We start from the raw sequence: 19,526 nt of genomic DNA, 5'->3' as shown, positions 1-19,526 counted from the left end.
TTCTAGATATTTTATCTGTTTATTGGAAAAACCAAAAAAAAAGGATTTTTTCACGTTTTCGCTCTTAAAAAAAATAGAAAAAATGATTATAAAACTATAATTCTGCTACCCGCGAAAGCCACAAGTCTACTCAATAACATATTAAAAATTCAAATCAATCGGTTTAGTACTTTTTGAGAAATTACCAACGCCAACTCGAAAAAAATAGTTTCGAGAAAAACACCGTTAACACGCTTATATAGGGTTACCTAATAAGAGGTGTTATTTTAATATTCAAAGAAAAATGCTATTCTTTAATATAAATGATTGGATGTTTATTTCATTATAAAGGAAGGAAGGAAGGTATGCCGCTAATAGTGCTACAGGGCAATATCCTTTTTATGAAATTTTCCATAACCGAATTGCAAAGTGGCTACCCTATGTCGTCGATAGCCTCACAAATTCCATCTTTGAAATCTTGAATCGACCCTGGGCTGTTGGAGTAGACCTCCTCTTTCACGTGGCCCCAAAGAAAAAAATCACAAGGTGTTAAATCACAAGATCTCGATGGCCATTGTGATCACCTCTTCGAGAGATAACACGGTGCAGAAACTTTTCCCGTAAAAGATCAATGGTTTCGTTGCTTGTGTGGCACGTACCGCCATCTTGGTGAAAATAAACGTTGTCCAGATCAATACCATCCAATTCCGGCCATAAGAAATCCTTAATCATCTGACGATAGCGTTAGATAACACTTGTTATTGGAAAACCCTTTACCTGGGCGTCGTACTCTAAACCGGTCCTGTTTTAAAGGACTATAACGTCTAAACTACAACGAATTTTAATATAAAAAATTTGCAAGTATATTTTTGAAAGTATAAATTATCATAACATGAAAAAAATCGATTTTTTCGAAATTCTAGACCAGAAAGGTGCCTTAAGGATACGTAGAAACTGCAAAGACCAGCCATAGTTAATTTAATTGCGCAATTTGCAGCTGGTAATAGGCAGTTGGAGGAAATCCGTAAACGACGTCTACTGAGGTTGCGAAAAATTATTTTATTTCTTTCTATATTTCTTTCATTCAACTCCTATTGGAGTATACGGCGTGTAAACTCGATATTACATTTTATAATAAGCAATAACAAGCTAAAGCGTCTATGGACACAGGCTGTTTTCTGTAATATAACTGCCTAATTAATAATATATAAGAAATATTTTGTTAGAATTGTGTCTACAAACCTTTTTTCTTTGGCGGCGTCCATTTTATTTAGTGTTTATTGTAGTTTGAAGTTTCTCTTTACTTTCGTAATATTATTATTATTATTATATATAAGAAAAGTAGAGGAGATCCACTACTTTGCATTTAAATGGAGCACTAGTGTAAACACCTTCGGCTAAACTTTCGTAATAATAATTACCGATAACACAGAAAACACAGGGTTGCGCAGCAAAAAATATATTAATAATCTGAAATTATTTTATAATCTTAAATTTATATTTATTTTCTATTATTTTATTATCTCGGATTTCGGGAGAGAACTTTCGTATGGGTAATCTCGCTTTTTAGTTATGAATTGGAAGTTAAGCTCGAAAAAGGAGATAATCTCGTTATATGTGAACCTATTGTTAGGGCTCTATAATTATAAAATATATAAACATAGCCAAATATGTAATGTGTGTATATTAAAAAGATAATTCGAATTAGGTGTGTTTCAGTGTATGTCCGTACGTTCGTCTGTTTATCGAGGAAAGCAATAACTCGAGTTAAGTTAAGGATGAGCTTAAGCATAGAAATGTTATTCAGACACAAGTCTGTAAGGCGATAAAATCAGTATAGCCCTCTTTAAATGCAAAATTGCAAAGGTTTAACTGATTTTTCCTCAAATAAAACCGTGGGTGAAAAGAGGTGAAAAGAGCAACGTCCATTAAACTTCGAAATGTTTAAATTTTGTAACAAAATGTCTCAGATTTTACCAATACAGAAAGGTAAATTCATATCGAATTCAGTTAATCTCTCTAAAAAGATGGTGCTATTTGAGCTTTTCAGCACCGTTTATGAAAAAAATATGCTAAAAGGTCTTTCAAAAGTGACGCCCAAAATTTCAGTAGTAAAAATAATTCCTGGACGGTACCTTTTTTATGCCATCTCTGACATTTGTCAAGTAGGCAGATGCAAAATTTTTCACGGCTGAACAACGCGCTAAATTTATTGAAACTTATAAAAATGGTCGATCTTTAACAGCACATCGTAAAATTCGTTATTTTTTTGGTGCAAATAAACGTACGGATGAGTCGGCAATTCAAAGGTTGGTGAAAAATTTCAAAAAATTGATTCTCTCGAGAATAGAAAACTGACTGCCAGACCAAAAACTGGACGTTCTGTTGAGAATATTGCTGCTGTGCTGCCGTAGCGCAAAGTGTTGCTGAACAACCTTCAACATCGATATCTCGACGTGCTCAGCAATAAGGCATTCACGAATCGACTGTTTGGCGGATTTTAACTGTAGACGTGCTCACGGTGGACATTCAAACGATGTAACTTTTTACATATAATTGTTATGAGCTTTTTTATTTAATAAAAATATTGAAACCTGATATATTAGAATCTAAATTTTTACATTTTTTGTTTTAAACAAACATCTAAACGCATCTCTTGAAGGACCCTTTAATGCTGGCTTTTATATCAAATATGTCAGTTTGGTTTATTAATTTTGTTTTTCACTGACTTTATAGTCTATAAAAACTTACTGTCAGCTAGAAATACGCTCTAAAATCAGAAGAAAGCTCTTGGCTCTAACTACTTGCATTAATTTTCTCAAAACAACAAAATTTATTTCCACCTCAACTCAACAAAACGAAATATGCAAACATAAAAAATAAACCGCTCACTTATTTCACAAACGATAACACTGTGCTTCTACAGTGACGTCAGTAAAGCACTAAAATTCCGAACTAGCACCAGAATTCTTAAAAAACATGAAGTACCAAAAAGTGGTGGTTGATTTGTATTTTTGTGCTACGTTTTTTAAATTATGAAAACTCGAAGCGAGCTCAACACGTGTCCCACAGCGGAACAACTGACGTGGGCAGTACTCATATGAGTATCTTTTTTTGCTAATGAGCTGGAAATAAATACAATGCTAGCTTAAAACACGAAGGGTCATACAATTTATGCGTCGGCTCATTATTGCAGACAGACAAACATAGATATGCAGACAGGACTTAAAACTTTCAAATTTTTACGTACATGGGAAAAAGTTGGATTGATCTAAAAGCACTTAAAGCTTAAATTGCCACTCTTTAATCAACATGCACACATACATACATGTATATACTATCATTGGGATAACAAATTGTTGGTTGACACGATTTTTGGGCAAGCAGAAGTTTGCGATGCAGTGAATATAAAATTTATTTATTTTGGCTGAATTTCCTTCTGCAGTAAAACTGTGTGTACGAGGTTCGTTTGAAAAGTTCAGCAAAGTCAAAGAGATGGTACTCTTGACGCGCATCGAGATTATGTTTGATTAGTAGCACCTCTTGGAACAACACCCACCAAGTTTCAACCAGATTGGTCTATTTCTTTGTGTTTGGCATTCGTTTGAAATGAGGAGGCGAGTGATTTTCCCTTTCCATCACGACAACGCACCAGCTCACGCCGCAGCAGTTGTGGTTGCAAAATTAATGGGAATTGCGTTCCAACTCATTTCACATCCTCGCAATTCTCCAGACTTGGCTCCCTGTAATGCCTCGAACTACAGATTGTTCCCCATTTTGAAAAAATAGGTGGTGGGAAAAAGCTGCTTGTTTTGATTCAAACGAGGAGGTGATTGCAGACACGAATGGCTATTTTTCAAACTTGGACAAATACTATTCGGAAGGAATCAACTAACTAGCACAGCGTTGGACGAAGTGTATAAGCCTAGTAGGAAACTATGTCGTTAACCCCATACGTTTAAGTAGTAGTTTTTATTTTTGCACGGACTTTTAAAACAACCCTCGCACATACAATAAATTGCATTAAATATAGGGTCATACAAGTATTATATTTACTATTATTCGTGGACTCAATATAATTTTATACCACAAACTACTATTATTTTAAAGGCCGAAGGCAATGCGATCGGTAATTCGATGCATTCCTTGCAAATTACTCAGATTTTTATTTAATTTTCCTAAAATGTTGTGGCCTGACCAAAAAAACGGTTCCTGATGTACTCGCTAGGGCGGCATCGGAAGCAAATTTTCATGATAAAGAACCATACTGTAGTATCAACTGGGTAGAAGCTATATACAGGGTAAATAAAGAGAATACTTAAAGAATTAGCAATTGGAAAGTCACACAAGAGCTCTCTCAAGCCCAAAAACGTATAAGACCTACCTGCAACAGAAAACTTCACGCGTAAAGTAGACATTAGGAAAATAGTTGTGTCACTTTTACTGAAATTACCATCTCTCAAAAATTCATATTGGGAATGAGACAGAGTGTAGACTCTGTCTGGAGGATGAAGCAACCGCAGAGCATATCTTGTGCAACTGAAATCAAGAATACTCCTGTGGCAGATATTCTGAAATTTATCCGCAAGGCGCATAAGAATTAGGCTTTCAACCAATTCTCAACCTGAGGCAAGGAACATCTATGTTAAATAGAACCTGAAGGAAAACATTTAAGGTACATAGTAGTGCCAGCCGCTAAGACTAGTATTAACTACTTAACTACTTCTAAAACATGTAGTAGTGCACAAAAGATCTTTTAGGTCGAAGTTTCGGCCATTATACACACTGCATATTCCAAATTATTCATTAAAAATTATTACGAGGGTTGCCTTTTATATTTCGGGATTTGGCAACCTTGGTGTTGCAATCAGGCAGCTGACAGGTGTATCGCAAAGTTTGACATTTTTTGGCTTTTACCTACTCAGAACGTTTTGAAATACCAGCGCTATTTGTGTTGTTTACAGTAACTTAAAAGATTCATCTCGGTCCAAAAATGGAATTAAATCGTGAACATTTTCATGCGATTATTTTTTACAACTTTCGACGTGGATTAACTCAGCAACATTGCATGGATGAACTTAATTAATTTTTTGGCGATGAAGCTCCATCAAGGACCAGTGTTTATCGATGGTATGGTGAATTCAATCGTGGTCGTAGTTCACTCCAAGACGAATTTCGTGAAGGTCGTCCAAAATCAGTTGTTGTTCCGAAAACCATTGATGCTGTGCGCGAACTGATATTGCAAGATCGTCATGTGACCTATCGTGAGATTGAGACAATCTTAGGCATTAGTGGGACCAGCATACATTCAATATTGCATAAACATTTGACTGTCATAAAAATTTGTTCGCGTTGGATCCCACACAATTTGTCAATCGCTCAAAAAAAGGCTCGTGTCGATTGGTCGAAGGAAATGCTGAAAAAATACGATCACGGGGCTTCGAAACACCTCTATGACATCGTGAGAGGTGATGAATCATGGATTTACGCGTATGAGCCCGAAAGTAAACAGCAGTCGACTGTATGGGTGTTTCAAGATGAGCCAAATCTAACAAAAGTTGTTCGCACACGAAGCACTTCCAAGCAAATGGTCGCCTGTATCGCCACTAGAACAACGCAGAACAGTAAATTCTGAGTGGTACACAATAATTTGTTTGCCAGTTGTCTTCCAAGAAATTAGGAAAACCAATCGCCAAAGACGGATCACTCTTCACCAGGACAATGCGAGCTCTCACACATCGGCTCAAACAACTGCATTTTTGAGCACCCAAAACATCGAATTAATGGGTCATCCGCCGTATAGTCCTGACTTTATTCCCGTACGTAAAAAACAAACTGAGAGGTCAACGTTTTTCGACACCTGAAGAAGCGGTTGCGGCATTCAGAATGCATGTTTTGGAGGTACCTCATTCAGAGTGGCAAAAGTGCTTCGACAATTGGTTCAAACGCATGCAAAAGTGTATAGATCTTCATGGAGAATATTTTGAAAAACAATAAAGTGATTTTCGATGATTAAAATTTGTTTTTGTTCTCTAATCCCGACATATAAAAGTCACCCTTCGTAATGCTCCTTCTGGTTACCCATCCCTGGATGCAATAGCTTAGAACTAAACACTCATCTAAACAAAACATTTTTCTCAAACTTTTTATGACAGGTTTGATAACTACTTTCCAATAATTGTAAAAAATTTAGAATTTTAAATACAAATTTATTGCTAAATAATATACCCTGACTTTTGAAAAAATGATTTTTTGTAAAGCAAGTTTTTGTTTCAATTCATTTCTTGGTAAATCAGCTGAGTTGTCTTTTTTCTTTCGCCGTGTCCATGTGGCTGTCAGCTCAGAATGAAACAAGGTGAATCCATTATTTGTTTTCTATGCAGTTTCTCAATACTCTGCCATGACAATCAAGTTAGTTTAGATTTTACTCTGTTTTTGAATGCTAGTTCCAACCGATTTTTTTCTTTGTATTTAATTGGCTCAGCAAAAATATGAACTCCTATTAAAAAAACCAGAACTTTGTTGATTTCTTGAAGAAATTTCCTGCTCTTGCATACCCTCTTTTATTAGGTTAGGTTAGGTTGAACTGATTAACTTGCAGTCACGCATAGACTGGTGCGTTTGGCCCAGTTTAACAGAGCGTGCCAGTCGTTTCTCTCTCGTGCTCTCTTCACCTAATCCACCTACTTGGCTAGCCAAATAGCCCTTGACGTATATTAGTGTTGCAAACAGCTGACCACGAAAATCAAGCCAAGGATTTTTAACTCCAACGTAAAATCAGTACTCCTATGTATATGGCTATGAAAACTGATAAGTGGGCATTGCAGCAACAAACATGTTTCAGACCTTCATAAATCGCTGCCTTAGGGGCCATCCTGCGCATATGGTGGCCCGATAACTGGGTGTCAAATGATGAGCTCCTCACCAAATGATGAGCTCCTTCCACCTCAATTTAGATTCACGGTTTTGAATGGAGATGGATTGGTCATGCTATGTGAAAACCTGTGACTAACATCAGCAGAATATCCTTAGACTGGAATCCAAAAGGCTCACGCAGTAGAGGTCGACCCAAAGGAGCTTGTACGATGAATTTACGAGAACTGACGACTCGTTGACGTGGCAGCAAATAAATCTTAAAGCCAAGAATCAATCCCAATGAAATTTATATTATTTGCTTCGGCATTTTGTACCCCGAGCCGGCGCGCTAGCAAATAAAAATAATAATGTGAATAATACACTAATAAAAAAAAAAAAATAAAAATAAAATAATAAGTGAAACTTATAAACCCGGTCCGCGATATTTAAGGAGTTAGGGGTAGTCAGAGGCCCATAATTTTTTTTTTTTTGGTAGTCAATTGCTTTATTTTACAAAAATAAAACGATAGCATTACGTCTTCATCACGTTTCGACTTGATTTTAGCAAAATTTCAAAAAAAAAAATTAATAATTGTAAAAGTTATCGCTGCTTGTGTGGATCCCGTTTCTCCAGAAGTCCCTTGCGGTGATCATCACAAGTCTTTGGAGATTCATCTAAAATCAATCGGACAAGAGGAATTTGTTTTATTAATAGATAATCTTGTGCCTGATCGAAGCTTTTTTTAGTTTTTTCAAAATTAACAATATGGCGACCCCAATAAATATTTTTCAGATTTTCGAGAAAAACACCGACAACTAAAAAAAATTCTTCTATCAGGCTCGAGTTTTTTATGTTTTTCAAAAGCAGTACAAATTTTATTGAAATCTATCAAGCGGTTTTAAAGTTACAGTGATCACCAGTTCAAAAAACATAGTTTTGAGAAAAACGTATTTAAAGTTTTGCTATCGATTTGTGTAGAGTTAAAGGAATTATTTAATTACTTACACTGTGTCATCTATTCTCGGGCCATATAATAGTGCTTCAGCCGACAAAGCAGCTTACAAAATATCCATTTGCTGTTGCCTACGTAGCATTCTACCTTCTCGAGTGTTACCGTTAGCGCGCTTATCTGCCACTTTCATACGTGCAGCATCCAGCTACTTGCTCTCGAATGCTCCGGAGTGCCCGAGCGCTCTTTGCTAATTGTTGAATAACTCGAAAAGTATTTGTCGCATTCACTTCAAATTTTCACACACTTTTAAGATGCCAAACTAGGCTGGCTGGAAAGAGCACGTTAAAATAAAACACGTGGAATTAAACCTCAAAATGCAAAAATTAAACTGGCTTATTGGAAGGAGGTCCCCTCTTTCCATACAAAACAAACTTTTAATTTATAAACAAGTATTTAAACCTGTGTGGACTTATGGTATACAGCTATGGGGCTGTGCCAAACAAACTCTTATCGAAAAAAACAACGATTTCAAAACAAGTTTCTAAAGAACGCAGTAAACGCACCATGGTATGTGAGGAACACTGATTTACATCGTGACGTCAAGATGTCATTAGTATCAGAAGTTGTCAAACATTACGCTGTAGCTCATGCCGAAAGGCTCGAAAAACATACCTACTAACCCGGAGGCTCGGCGACTTGCCAATTCAGATGACCAATGCCGGAGACTTTAACTTTTTCTTGTTCCACAAATTTTGATGACTGACAAATATATGTAAATTTCTGTCAGCTGTCTTCCAGTTATATACGTATTTCCTGTAAATACTGTCGAATTTAATAAAACAATATTACTTGATAGTTGTGAACTAGGTGTAATAGAATGAAATGTATTTAAATATGTATAACGTTTTAATAAAAAAAAACACATTTTTAAGATATTATACTTTAAGAAAATGCAAAACAAAAAACTAAAGATCCAATTTTTTGAAAATTCTGACTACCCCTAACTCCTTAAAACCTTTTCCTTTTCCCATAGTAAAACTTCTCCAGTAGCAAAGAACTAGTTTCTAACTAGAAACTACAATTTAAAAAAATATATATATACATATATGCAGGTGATACTGGCTTTTTATCGCTCATACAAACTTTATTTTTTAAGATTTGTTTTTTACAGACTTCTGAACGAAAGGCTGCAAAATCCACATGAAACCTGTTTATGTGGCCACCCTGAGCCTAATTGAAGTTTTTCTGAAAATCAGTATAAACAACAACAAATTTTTGCTTTCCGATGACAAAAAAAGTAACTATGACATCCTTTAGCAGAAAAACGTCATTCTAATTTAGCAGCAAAAGTTATTTTTGAGCACATCAAATATCAATTATTTCCACTAAACTTCAACATTTTATTCAAAACCACTGTTTTTCAGACAGTAATCTACCATACCAAGTTTACTCCATGAAAACCTTTTAATTTTTAGTGATTTTCTCACAATTTGATTAGGGGTTAAAAAAATGTAAGGAATGAAATTTAGCAAAAAGTTTTAATTTTCAAACATTTCCAACGATTTTTACTGCTACTATCGCCTTTCTACTGCTCCCACACTGCCAGTATGTTTCACACCCTACATTGAACCCTTAATCAAATTAATTCATTTGTTTCGAATGATTTTAGAACCAAAGCTAAAAGGTCGTTCGATTCATTACATCCTTTTGCACATCCCTAAATTGTTCTCACAGCCATATAAAGCCACTATCCTACATCGGGCAGCCAGTCATTCTAACCGCCTTCACTTAAAAAGTTGTTCACAATTTGAAAATTGGAGGCGCGCAAGCGCTCACGCAATCTATCTGCTGTCAAAGTGAAAAGACCGTATGTGGGATTGACACCCCTAAATAGCACACCGCATACTCATGCATCGTACATTTCGAAGTGCTTACTTGCTTTTGCGCATCTCTGTGTTTCTAAGCATTCCTACACTAATGCGCTGCTTGCAGCGGGTCGGGGGTTAGACAAAACGATACCAGACACAAGCAGTTCGCATGCCAAATCGTCGTAAGCATGCAGGAAGTTTTGAATGGTGAGAAAACAAATACAACGAGCGCATTATACACAAAATCTATGGAAAAATATATGCAAAAGCATCAACAACAGCAACAACCCTGTAGGAAATCCATGCAAGTATTGAATCACGTATTTTAATATCTACATATACATATATATATTGCGCATGCTAATTTGACAGAACTAATAAATTATAGGACTATTATTTTATGGCAAAATTTTTACAAGTCTGCAATGACTACATACATAGCTCTAAAATAAGCAATCCAAGTTTTATACATAGCAAATCTTAAGATACTTCTGGCACAGAACATGTGAGCTTTGATAGCAGTTTACTGAAATTTTAAAGTTTATACAATTTTTAAACAAAAAAAATCAAGAAAAGTTCGGCCAAGATTTTTTGCCGAGGCCGAGCCGAAACCGAACAAAACATTTCCGGCCGAACATGGCCGAATCTCGATCGCTTCAATTTCGTTTCTTCGATCGTTCTTTAGTAACAAGTGACTCGTTAGCTCAGAACTGTTCGCACTTTTCATTTTAATTTTTTTTTGGTAAGGAGCTTGATAACGAACTATCAAAAACATTGTCAAAGGTGCCGTCACACCAGTGGTATGTGGGGTATGCTCCCACTATAACATTCCTCCTCCTCCGCTGATTTCAATCTATCGATAGTCGAAAACTCTAATCCCAACAACTGCCCCCATTTTTGTAATGACTTATTCGCTCAAGTTCTGTAATTCACTTCCGAGTGAATTTCATTTAATTTTTCTAGCAACTGCAGTACTTGGCAACGCTGGCACGGAGGTGTTTTAAAGAAGCGCACAAAACTCTACGTAGAAGCGCTAAAATTATCGAGTTATAATTTTCATCAAATTAGTGCAAAATAATTGGATTAACCGCAGTTCACAGATATTTTTAAATTATAAAATTAAAATGTGTATAGGTATTTATTGGACATGTCCAAAGTATGGCAGAAGGAGTAGGCTGTGATTGCGGAACGAAAGATCACTCAGAGAAATCGATTTTTGCATTAATTTGCCAAGCAGAAAAGTATTCATTTTATTTATTTATTTATTATACAGCAATTATATTATATCCAGGGAAGAGTGGACCGGGAGCTTCACTTGAGGGCAGGGCCTCGTGAACTTGTTCGCGGATGAATCCGAAGTTGGAAGGAAAGGTTGGCGGAGGAGTTCTTTGCGAGGAGGTCCCCATCAGACTCAAATTCAAGTTACCGGACCACTGCAGTGTGTTCCAGGCAGAGGTAGCCGCAATCAAGGAGGCAGCAGATTGGCTGCTCATATGCATACTAACAGTCAAGAAAGTAAATATTTTCTCTGACAGCCAAGCGGCAACAAGGGCCCTCGGGTCATTGACGGTACATTCTAAACTGATCAAGACATGCTTGACCTCACTTCCGTCTGCGCCCGAATTCTTTGACATAAGCCTCATCTGTGTTCCTGATCACAGCAACATTGCGGGAAACTGTGAGGCGGATGAGCTGGCCAGACAAGAGGCATATGAGGTGATTTCCCCGCGAAGGAAGAGAATTGGGATCCTTTGACTACCTGCAGTCTGCTCCTGGAAAGATGGGCATCGCGCCAACTCAACGAGCGTTGGGCAAGCACACAAACTTGTAAGGTCGCGAAATTCTTCTGACCACGTGTGGACCGGACGCGCTCGGGCGAGCTTCTGAGGTTGACAAAATATCAGCTCTCGAATCTCGTGGGGTTTCTCACAGGTCACTATGTGCGAGGAATGCATGCTGTGAGACTTGGAATCACCGCGAGTCCTTTTTGCGCTGGATATATGGAGGATGAGGTGGAATCATCTCAGCACCTTCTCCAGGGCAGAGCAGGGCAGCTAGCTCTGGCGGTAGTATATGTAGATATTGAAAATCTGATGAATTTAATCAGCCGCACAATGCGGCTGACACAAACGCAGTATAGTCATCGTTCGTAATGCACATGCATGTTTCAAATCAGAAATGGGAGAATACATCCAAAGAGAATAAATATTAGAATGTAAACATTGAGTAGCTGATTTTGCTGAAGAGAACTTTTCACCTCATATGGTGAATTGAACAAGTTTTTCGCATAAAATTTTTGGCTGCGCATACTTACGTCTCCTGTCAATAAAAAAATAAGGATGATAGCTTACCAGGTTTGGCCAATCCTCTATGGTGAAAAACGAAATTTTGTGAGTAGCTTCGGCTGACACATCATTGGAGATTCTGCCCGTTCATTTCACACGCATTCACATACTCGTCCAATCAGTCGAAGCATGAGTGAAGATTGCGTTGATTTTTTTTGCGTATATAACCAACACATTCTCAGTTTTTTCGTAAGCAAACCCCATGACGGAAGCAAATCAGCTGATTCCTTCACATTCCCTGAAAGCCAGTTAACGGTCTGATATTGGCTACACCTTCTGAAACAAAATGATGTCAATTGAACTATAGCAATAAAGTAAGACACCCAAAGTTATTTGAAAATATTCGCTCGTTTATTTTGAGGTGCCTGCAAATTATTTGAGGCACGCGTTTTTTGTAATCACTTCAAAATTAAGTCTAAACGTTTTACAAGCACATCCATAATACTCACATATGTACAAGGTGGCGCGAATTTAATTCTTTTTTCTGTTTTTGAATAATTTTTTTGTGTACTGCAGCTGTCTAGTTCAAAACTGTCAAATATGATTTAAGCACGATGCCACTTGCAAAAGTTATAAATCTTCCGATGGGGTGATTGATTTTGTGCCACCTTGCATGTATTGATGTATGTATGTACAAAGAAATCATTACCTTAATGTGAGAGAATCGCATTGTATAACCTAAGGGAAATTATGTCAGCTGCATGACGATAACGTATATTTTATTACAAGAACCTCTTATAGTTTTGGTATACTTTTTTAATTTATAATTAAATATGTCGAATATTAGCATGTGGGCATGTATGTATATAAACATACACTTTTTATTCAAGTTGAATCCATTTTTCCAATAAGAACTTGTAGCTTTCATTTAACTTTACTTACTGTGCCGTAATTCATCTCCAAATTTTTCCCCACAGGGAAACTATAGCGAAATATGCACATTGTTATTTACCTAGTATGCCCATCCATACACAGATAGCTTCATGGTACGTACATTCATAACGATCCGCCTAAAATAAAAAGTCGCACGGATCAACATTCTACGGATGAAATACCAAGCCCAAGTGCTCGTATAGAAGCAACAATGTGTGGCACTGCCCTCTTTACACTCGCTTGTGAAGATCGGACGTTGTACTGTTCTTGCATAAGCACCCGAAGCGGCGTACAAAAATGGGATGCTGCTATTCGCCTACCCTCAAATAACTGTTCATTGTGGTCGTACAGCAAGCGGCGGCCATTGCGATGCGCTGATTGGTTGAGCTAAGGCCTAAGTCAATTGACGGCTAAATTGAGTATAAAAAGGCAATCATCGTTTTGTGGGCACAATTAAGGGCACAGACTTCGTTAGCAATAGACACGCGTTGTGTAAAGGCGGCTGATAACGGTGAAATCAACTATCAGCAATCAGTTTTGCGCGTTCACGACTAGTAAACTTTGTGTGTGCCAAGTTGAAACTATTCAGAATCGTTGAAAAGTGTTCAAACTTAACTGCAGCTGGCAGATGAATACTCATGTATTTTAAATGGACTTAATTCCTTTAATTAAAGCGCTTTGGTGACAAGAATTAAAACTCAACCGAAAGCAAAATATTATATATGCATATCTAAATTGGAAAAGTGTGCGGAAAATTGTGCAAATAAGGCAAAGCGATACCGACACTCGGTGAGACGGCTCAGCAACACCAACCAATGAACAACCGATTGCGACCGTTTCGCGGTAAATGCAATTAATTAATTTACAACAATTTAATTTTGTGGCCTGCAGAAGCTTCATCGTAGTCAGCGTAGCGCCACAATCATCAATTCAACACAATTGCATTAATTGATTTTGATTTAATTTTCACGCGCACATAGATTAGGCGCAATGGATTAAGTAGACACCAAGCGAAATCTGTTACACACATACATGCACACATGCATACAATTGCTGTTTGAGTAGTAAAAGTGCGAGTGAGGACACCTGAGATAGTGATTTATTGTAAGTGTTGCAGCTAATTGCTATATTTAGCTATAATATCCCACGAATCACAGAGTGTACCTTACAACATATCAACACATACGTATGTATGTATAATAAAGTAAACGGCGCGAATACGAAATTTGACGTGAACTCCACTAAATCAACAAGTTTAGCCAGCTAATAGATCAAAAGAAATTCGTTTACCACTAAGAAACCATACCCAGGCAACTGTTCGATATTGACATCACTGATGTTAGACACAAACTTTTGCGCAAGCAGTGAAGTACTGAATGATTTTCAAGTAAACATGGAGCACGCCACCTTTGACGACCAAATATTCAACGATTTCTCAGGTCCACTTAGTCCTTTGGGGGCCAAGCCATTAGCACCTTCTGCCACCGGAGTTGGCACGTCCGGACCACACGGTCTACATCCCGTCATGCTGGGCCTACCGCCAAACTCTGTACTACAACACAACGGTAGTGGCGAAATGTGTAGCCAGCGCTTGCCCGACTGTAATACGCTGCTGCCAGGCGGGTCGCCAAAATTAGATCCCTACAAAACGCCTGATTATGGTCAGAAACTAGAATATGGTTCAGTAAATAAAATGGGTTGCTACTCCCCGACTCAAAAGTATGAATACATCACTGCCGTGCCACCCAATGTCAATAATCAGCACAAGCTGGATCATCATGCCGCACATCCACAGCAATACTCGGTCACACCACCACCACCGCCACCAACGAACGGTGGTGTCGCCAGTCCCAATGGCTTGATTCATCACAAACAGTTGCACAATCATCACCAAGCCCCTATGCTGGCTGACTACCATTCCCACATGTCGGCAAACAATGGCAAACTTGACTACTCTCCAAACCCCGCTGCAGCAGCTGCTAAATTGGAGTATGAGCAGCACATGCAACAGTTGTATGGTTCCAGTCCACATCATACGCCACACGGGCATGACGGCAGCGGCGGTGCGGTGGTGCTGAATGGAAATGAGTCTGCGCAGCAAGCAAATGGCCTAATCTCTGGCAACATGGCGCATAACGGCGCGGGCGATGCTGTTCTAATCAACACCAACAATGGAGCAACAAGTGTAGTGGGCGTCACAATGGCAGGCGCGACAGTAGCACAAGCTGGTAGTACAGGAAGTAATGCCCAATCGGGTAACAATAACAAACATAAGAAAACGGACGAGTTGTGTCAAATGGGGTCCATAAATGGCAACGGTGGCGATATGAACTCAAATGGTGGCGGCGGCAATGGAGCCAATGCTAACAGCGGCAGTGGTGGTGGTGCGAATGGTCCGCAATCATCGACGCCACCAGCAAAGAACAAGAACGACAAGAAAAAGGGCGATCCCAACGGCATTAAGAAGAAGAAAACGCGGTAAGAGACGAAATTAATATTATCAACTTTTTATTTTGTGCGAATTGTTGACAGCAGGAAATCCAAGCTTTTATCTGACGTTTTTATATTGAACCCACTCACGCAGTAGGAGATGTGTAATAAGTTGCCGCGTTTAATGCCTAATTATGTGCCTACAAACATATGCGGATACATAAAAGCACAGCGGGAAGTGCTTGGCGTTTATTATTAATTCATTTTTGCTCGATTTTTTCGTATGCAATTTATTGATACACAATGTGGGAAAATGATTTTCAAGGGTTTAACCAATCAATAATTATAGATATGTATATGGGTACTTCCATTTCTCACAGAAATAGTTGACAGATGAGCAGTATGATCGTTATGTTTTATTAGGCCCTCTGCACATTATACAAATCTTAGTAAATAATAATATCCTGATCCTCTTTACACCAGATTTTAGCCAGTTATATGTTTAGTTGCTTTTCAGTACTTGCAATGTCCTATGCGCAAAATTTAAATTCAAAAAAAATTATTATAAAAAGGATTATTAGATTTACTTGACAATTATCATACTTAAAAGTTTTCTTTTGAGGCACCAGCGACTGCAACTTACAAATAATAAAATGTTACCGAGAACAAGACAAAAAAATTACCGTTATTCGAGCTCTATATTTTTTCTTTCCTCATATTTGTTGTTGTAACATTAGATGTTGTAATATAAATTTTAAAGTGTAGTTGCAATGTTACAAATCTCCTAATTTAATCAAGAGCCAAAACAAAATATAACTTATTGGGCTTACAAAAACAAAGAGTGGACGTTTTCAAATTATAATAAGCTGTAAATATATATAAAATAGGTGAGGTTAGGTTGGCCCGGCTGGCTGAAAGCCATCACACAGACCTATTGGTCCTCAGTGTTACCAGATGGAGCTAGACCTTGTATAAAATATAGACAACATATAAAATTGACGCTTACACCCTTTTCGTGTTTTGGGAGTTCGGCCGAGCTCCTCCTACTATTTGTGGAAATATTTTCACATATTATTACGTGAAGAAAAAAATTCTGAGTATTTTCCATTGCATCGGGTTTTTTTAGGGGTTGAGAACTTGAAGTGGTAATACAAAAGATAATCTTGATTTTTTTTTTCATTATAATCTAGTAGATAAATTCATTATATTTATTTTGTATATGTTCGCCGCGGCTACGAGTTGCATGGTCCATTCCATCAGTCGAATTTGTTGGCCACTTTGGGTTGGGCAAACAGGGTTAGGCATAGTGCACCAAATAATGAATGCAAAAATCGGATAGTTAAAAAACTGAAAAACTGAGGACTTAGTGATAATAAAATCCTTATTTTAACAACCATGAAAAAATTAATGATAGTGCAATTTAGTGGTAGTGAAAAATGGCCCACCCTGATGGTAAGTTGCGCCTCTTTATGGAAACAACAATTCAGCGCTCGATAGCCCTCGCCATTCACCGTAACAGCAGCTCGTTCCTCATTTCGAAAGAAATAAAGACCGATGATGCCGCCAGTGGTCTATGAATTTCGCGAACATATTTATTTTTTTTTTTTTTAAGTAAAGAAATTGGAAAAGTTGTTCTGGCGTTAAACGATTCATGATGACTTGCGAAGCCTTAAGCCTCAATCATGTTTTACACTTGTAAAATAAACAGCTGCAGTATACAAAAAGACAAGCAAATGTCAAAATAAAGGTTGTCATCACTCAAAATATTTTTTTTTTTTTTTTTTTTGATTTAGTAAAAAAGTAATTCAAAGCAAAATTAGGTTATTAATTTTGCGTCACTTCGTATAATTTAAAGTTGACATTACGCTTAAAAAAATACAAAATTAAGACGGAAAATTAATAGAAGTTATTAATAAGTTGTTCATGTAAAAATTATACAGTAACTTGCCTGTAACTTAATTTCATAGAATTCGCTCGCAAAGAGAAAAATATCCAAAAAAATATGAACGCAAAACCAGAAACAATTTGCTAGTTTTACGCTAAAAATGGGAAATAGCGATCTTAACCTCACATGACTTTATTTTGTCCACAACAATTTGTTCCATTTCATCACCGCTGTCAGATGAAGAACATTCCATTAGCAATAGTATTGCTGTGGCAATGACGGCTTTCTTCATATTTCCCTTGCTTCCGTCTCTACAAGCATGTATTTTCTCACTTGCCATTTTTACAAGTAAAAATTTAGTAAAAACTTTCAACTTTCCCTCTAAATGAAATGCCATTTTGCTCTCTCACTTTCCCCTACTTTGCAGGTTTACCGTTTACTGTTTACATGCTAAGCTTTTGAAATCGGAAAACGGTTTGCTTCAAAGATAGTTTGAGATAAATATATTATACTTTATAATGTGAATGCCGGGATTTTTACCGTAACTTTAATGGTTACATTTCTGTCATTTAATTCCAACATTTAACCTCAATGTGATTAACAAATTTCGTTTGGGTACTTCATACCCATATTTTGTGTGCATATATGTGCGAATTTAGGTGAGCTTTAGTAAGGGACTAAGATAATAAATTCCCAGCTGAAAGCCTCCGTTGCTAGCGCTGCGTTATCTTTTTGTTTATTTAGCAATTCTATTGTTATTTAAGCTCTTAAAAAATAAAAAATCAAAATAAAAAATAAATTCTCATATTTTAACGTAGTTTTTTTCAAAAATTAATGTTCGTTTATAAATCTTTATTTTTAGAACCACTTTTACGGCCTATCAGCTGGAAGAACTGGAGCGTGCATTCGAACGTGCTCCCTATCCGGATGTATTCGCACGTGAAGAACTCGCCATTAAACTCAATCTTAGCGAATCGCGCGTACAAGTGTGGTTTCAGAACCGTCGTGCCAAGTGGCGCAAGCACGAGCCTCCACGCAAAACTGGCTATATTAAGACAAACACACCGCCCAACTCCTCAATGAATACCTCACTTGGACCACCGTTCGCTACCTTCCCACAAACGACCACTGTTACGCCGCCCGGCAGCATGGACAGTTGGACAAGCTATCAACCGCCCTACGAACTTAGTCCCCAATTTAGCTTGCTGTCGCCGGCCGCCAGCCCATATGGCACATACTCAAGCCAATACGGCACTTACGTGCACGAAAGCCAACTGTTCCCAATGCGTCACTTCGAGTATGGCAGCCCGCCGCGATTGGAAATGGGCGGCCCTGGTACGGATGATGGCAGTGCGACGCACAAAATGCACTCAGCCGACGGCGGTTATGGCCCATCTACAATTGATGATGCCAATGCGTCGGCGCATATGGGCGATCACAATGTCGTGGTAATGCATCATCAGGTCACAAATAATGGTAAATATCTAACCAGTGAAGAGGCGAAATATGTGAGTGTGGGTGGTGTGCCGCACACATTAAGTCCTTTGGATCCACATCACTCCAATGGGGGCTGCCATGTAGCTGACGCCCAGCCACACCCGCACGATGGCAATACAGTGATGAAACAACACTACGGTACTATTGTAGCAGGAGCAGTCGGCTCGCAAGGAGTGGAGGATCCGAGCAATGATGGCACCACGTCTAGCCTACAAACTGTGATCAAAAATGAGGAGAATGGCAGTGGACCAGGACAAGGCGCCAGTGTGACTCATAGTTATGTATTGCCGCCTTTTTTGCACTAAAGGAAATGCTCTCACATCGGAAACAGCGACACGACCACCAGCAATTCCAGACGCAGTGGCCCCTATCGACAGCTGGATTATTTAGTCACGACATTTTACGACGCAGACGTATTCAACGCAATACGGCTGGTGCCATCGTCTCGAAGACCTGTTTTCAGCGGCCATTGTGATGCGAATTAAGGCAAATTACATTCGAACGAGTTGAAACGGCTGCTGCTAAGGTGACCAGAAGATTGGAGTGAAGAGCATTTCATAATAGATATTTCAAATTCAATACATTCGGTTCCTTTTTATTTTTAAGAATATGTGCGAAGTTTGTAACTGTGTAGGAGATATGTACATATAATAAATGAATAGTTGAAAAATATATTATACATAAAATAGATGTTATTATAAGTTACTGGAAACGGAAAAATCGAATAGCAACAGAATCCAGAGTCTTGCCATGATGTATGTATTAGTGTGTAGTTGTTAGATTAAAACAAATTGTCAAAACAATTTAATTTTGTATAGAATAAAAATCCTGTATTTTACAA

General features: G+C 37.9%; 1 protein-coding gene across 2 annotated transcripts; it reads left to right on the top strand.

Annotated features, from left to right (window-relative positions):
- The first annotated feature begins 13,339 nt into the window (after nt 1-13,339).
- On the top strand, nt 13,340-19,373 carry LOC129246972 (homeobox protein Hox-B3). Of its 2 annotated transcripts, XM_054885767.1 has the most exons (3): nt 13,340-13,716; nt 13,854-15,351; nt 18,051-19,373. In XM_054885767.1, the coding sequence occupies exons 2-3, from the start codon at nt 14,210-14,212 to the stop codon at nt 18,988-18,990; spliced, it is 2,082 nt and encodes a 693-aa protein (XP_054741742.1). In that variant the 5' UTR covers nt 13,340-13,716; nt 13,854-14,209; the 3' UTR covers nt 18,991-19,373. The 2 variants fall into 2 exon arrangements, with proteins under 2 accessions (XP_054741742.1, XP_054741733.1); XM_054885758.1 differs by having other exon boundaries at nt 13,340-15,351.
- Nucleotides 19,374-19,526: the final 153 nt, after the last annotated feature.

The sequence above is a fragment of the Anastrepha obliqua genome, chromosome 1, assembly GCF_027943255.1.
Source record: "Anastrepha obliqua isolate idAnaObli1 chromosome 1, idAnaObli1_1.0, whole genome shotgun sequence".
Classification (NCBI taxonomy): Eukaryota; Metazoa; Arthropoda; class Insecta; order Diptera; family Tephritidae; genus Anastrepha; species Anastrepha obliqua.
Note: the sequence above shows the minus strand (reverse complement) of the source record. Positions and strands in the feature narration are given on the sequence as shown.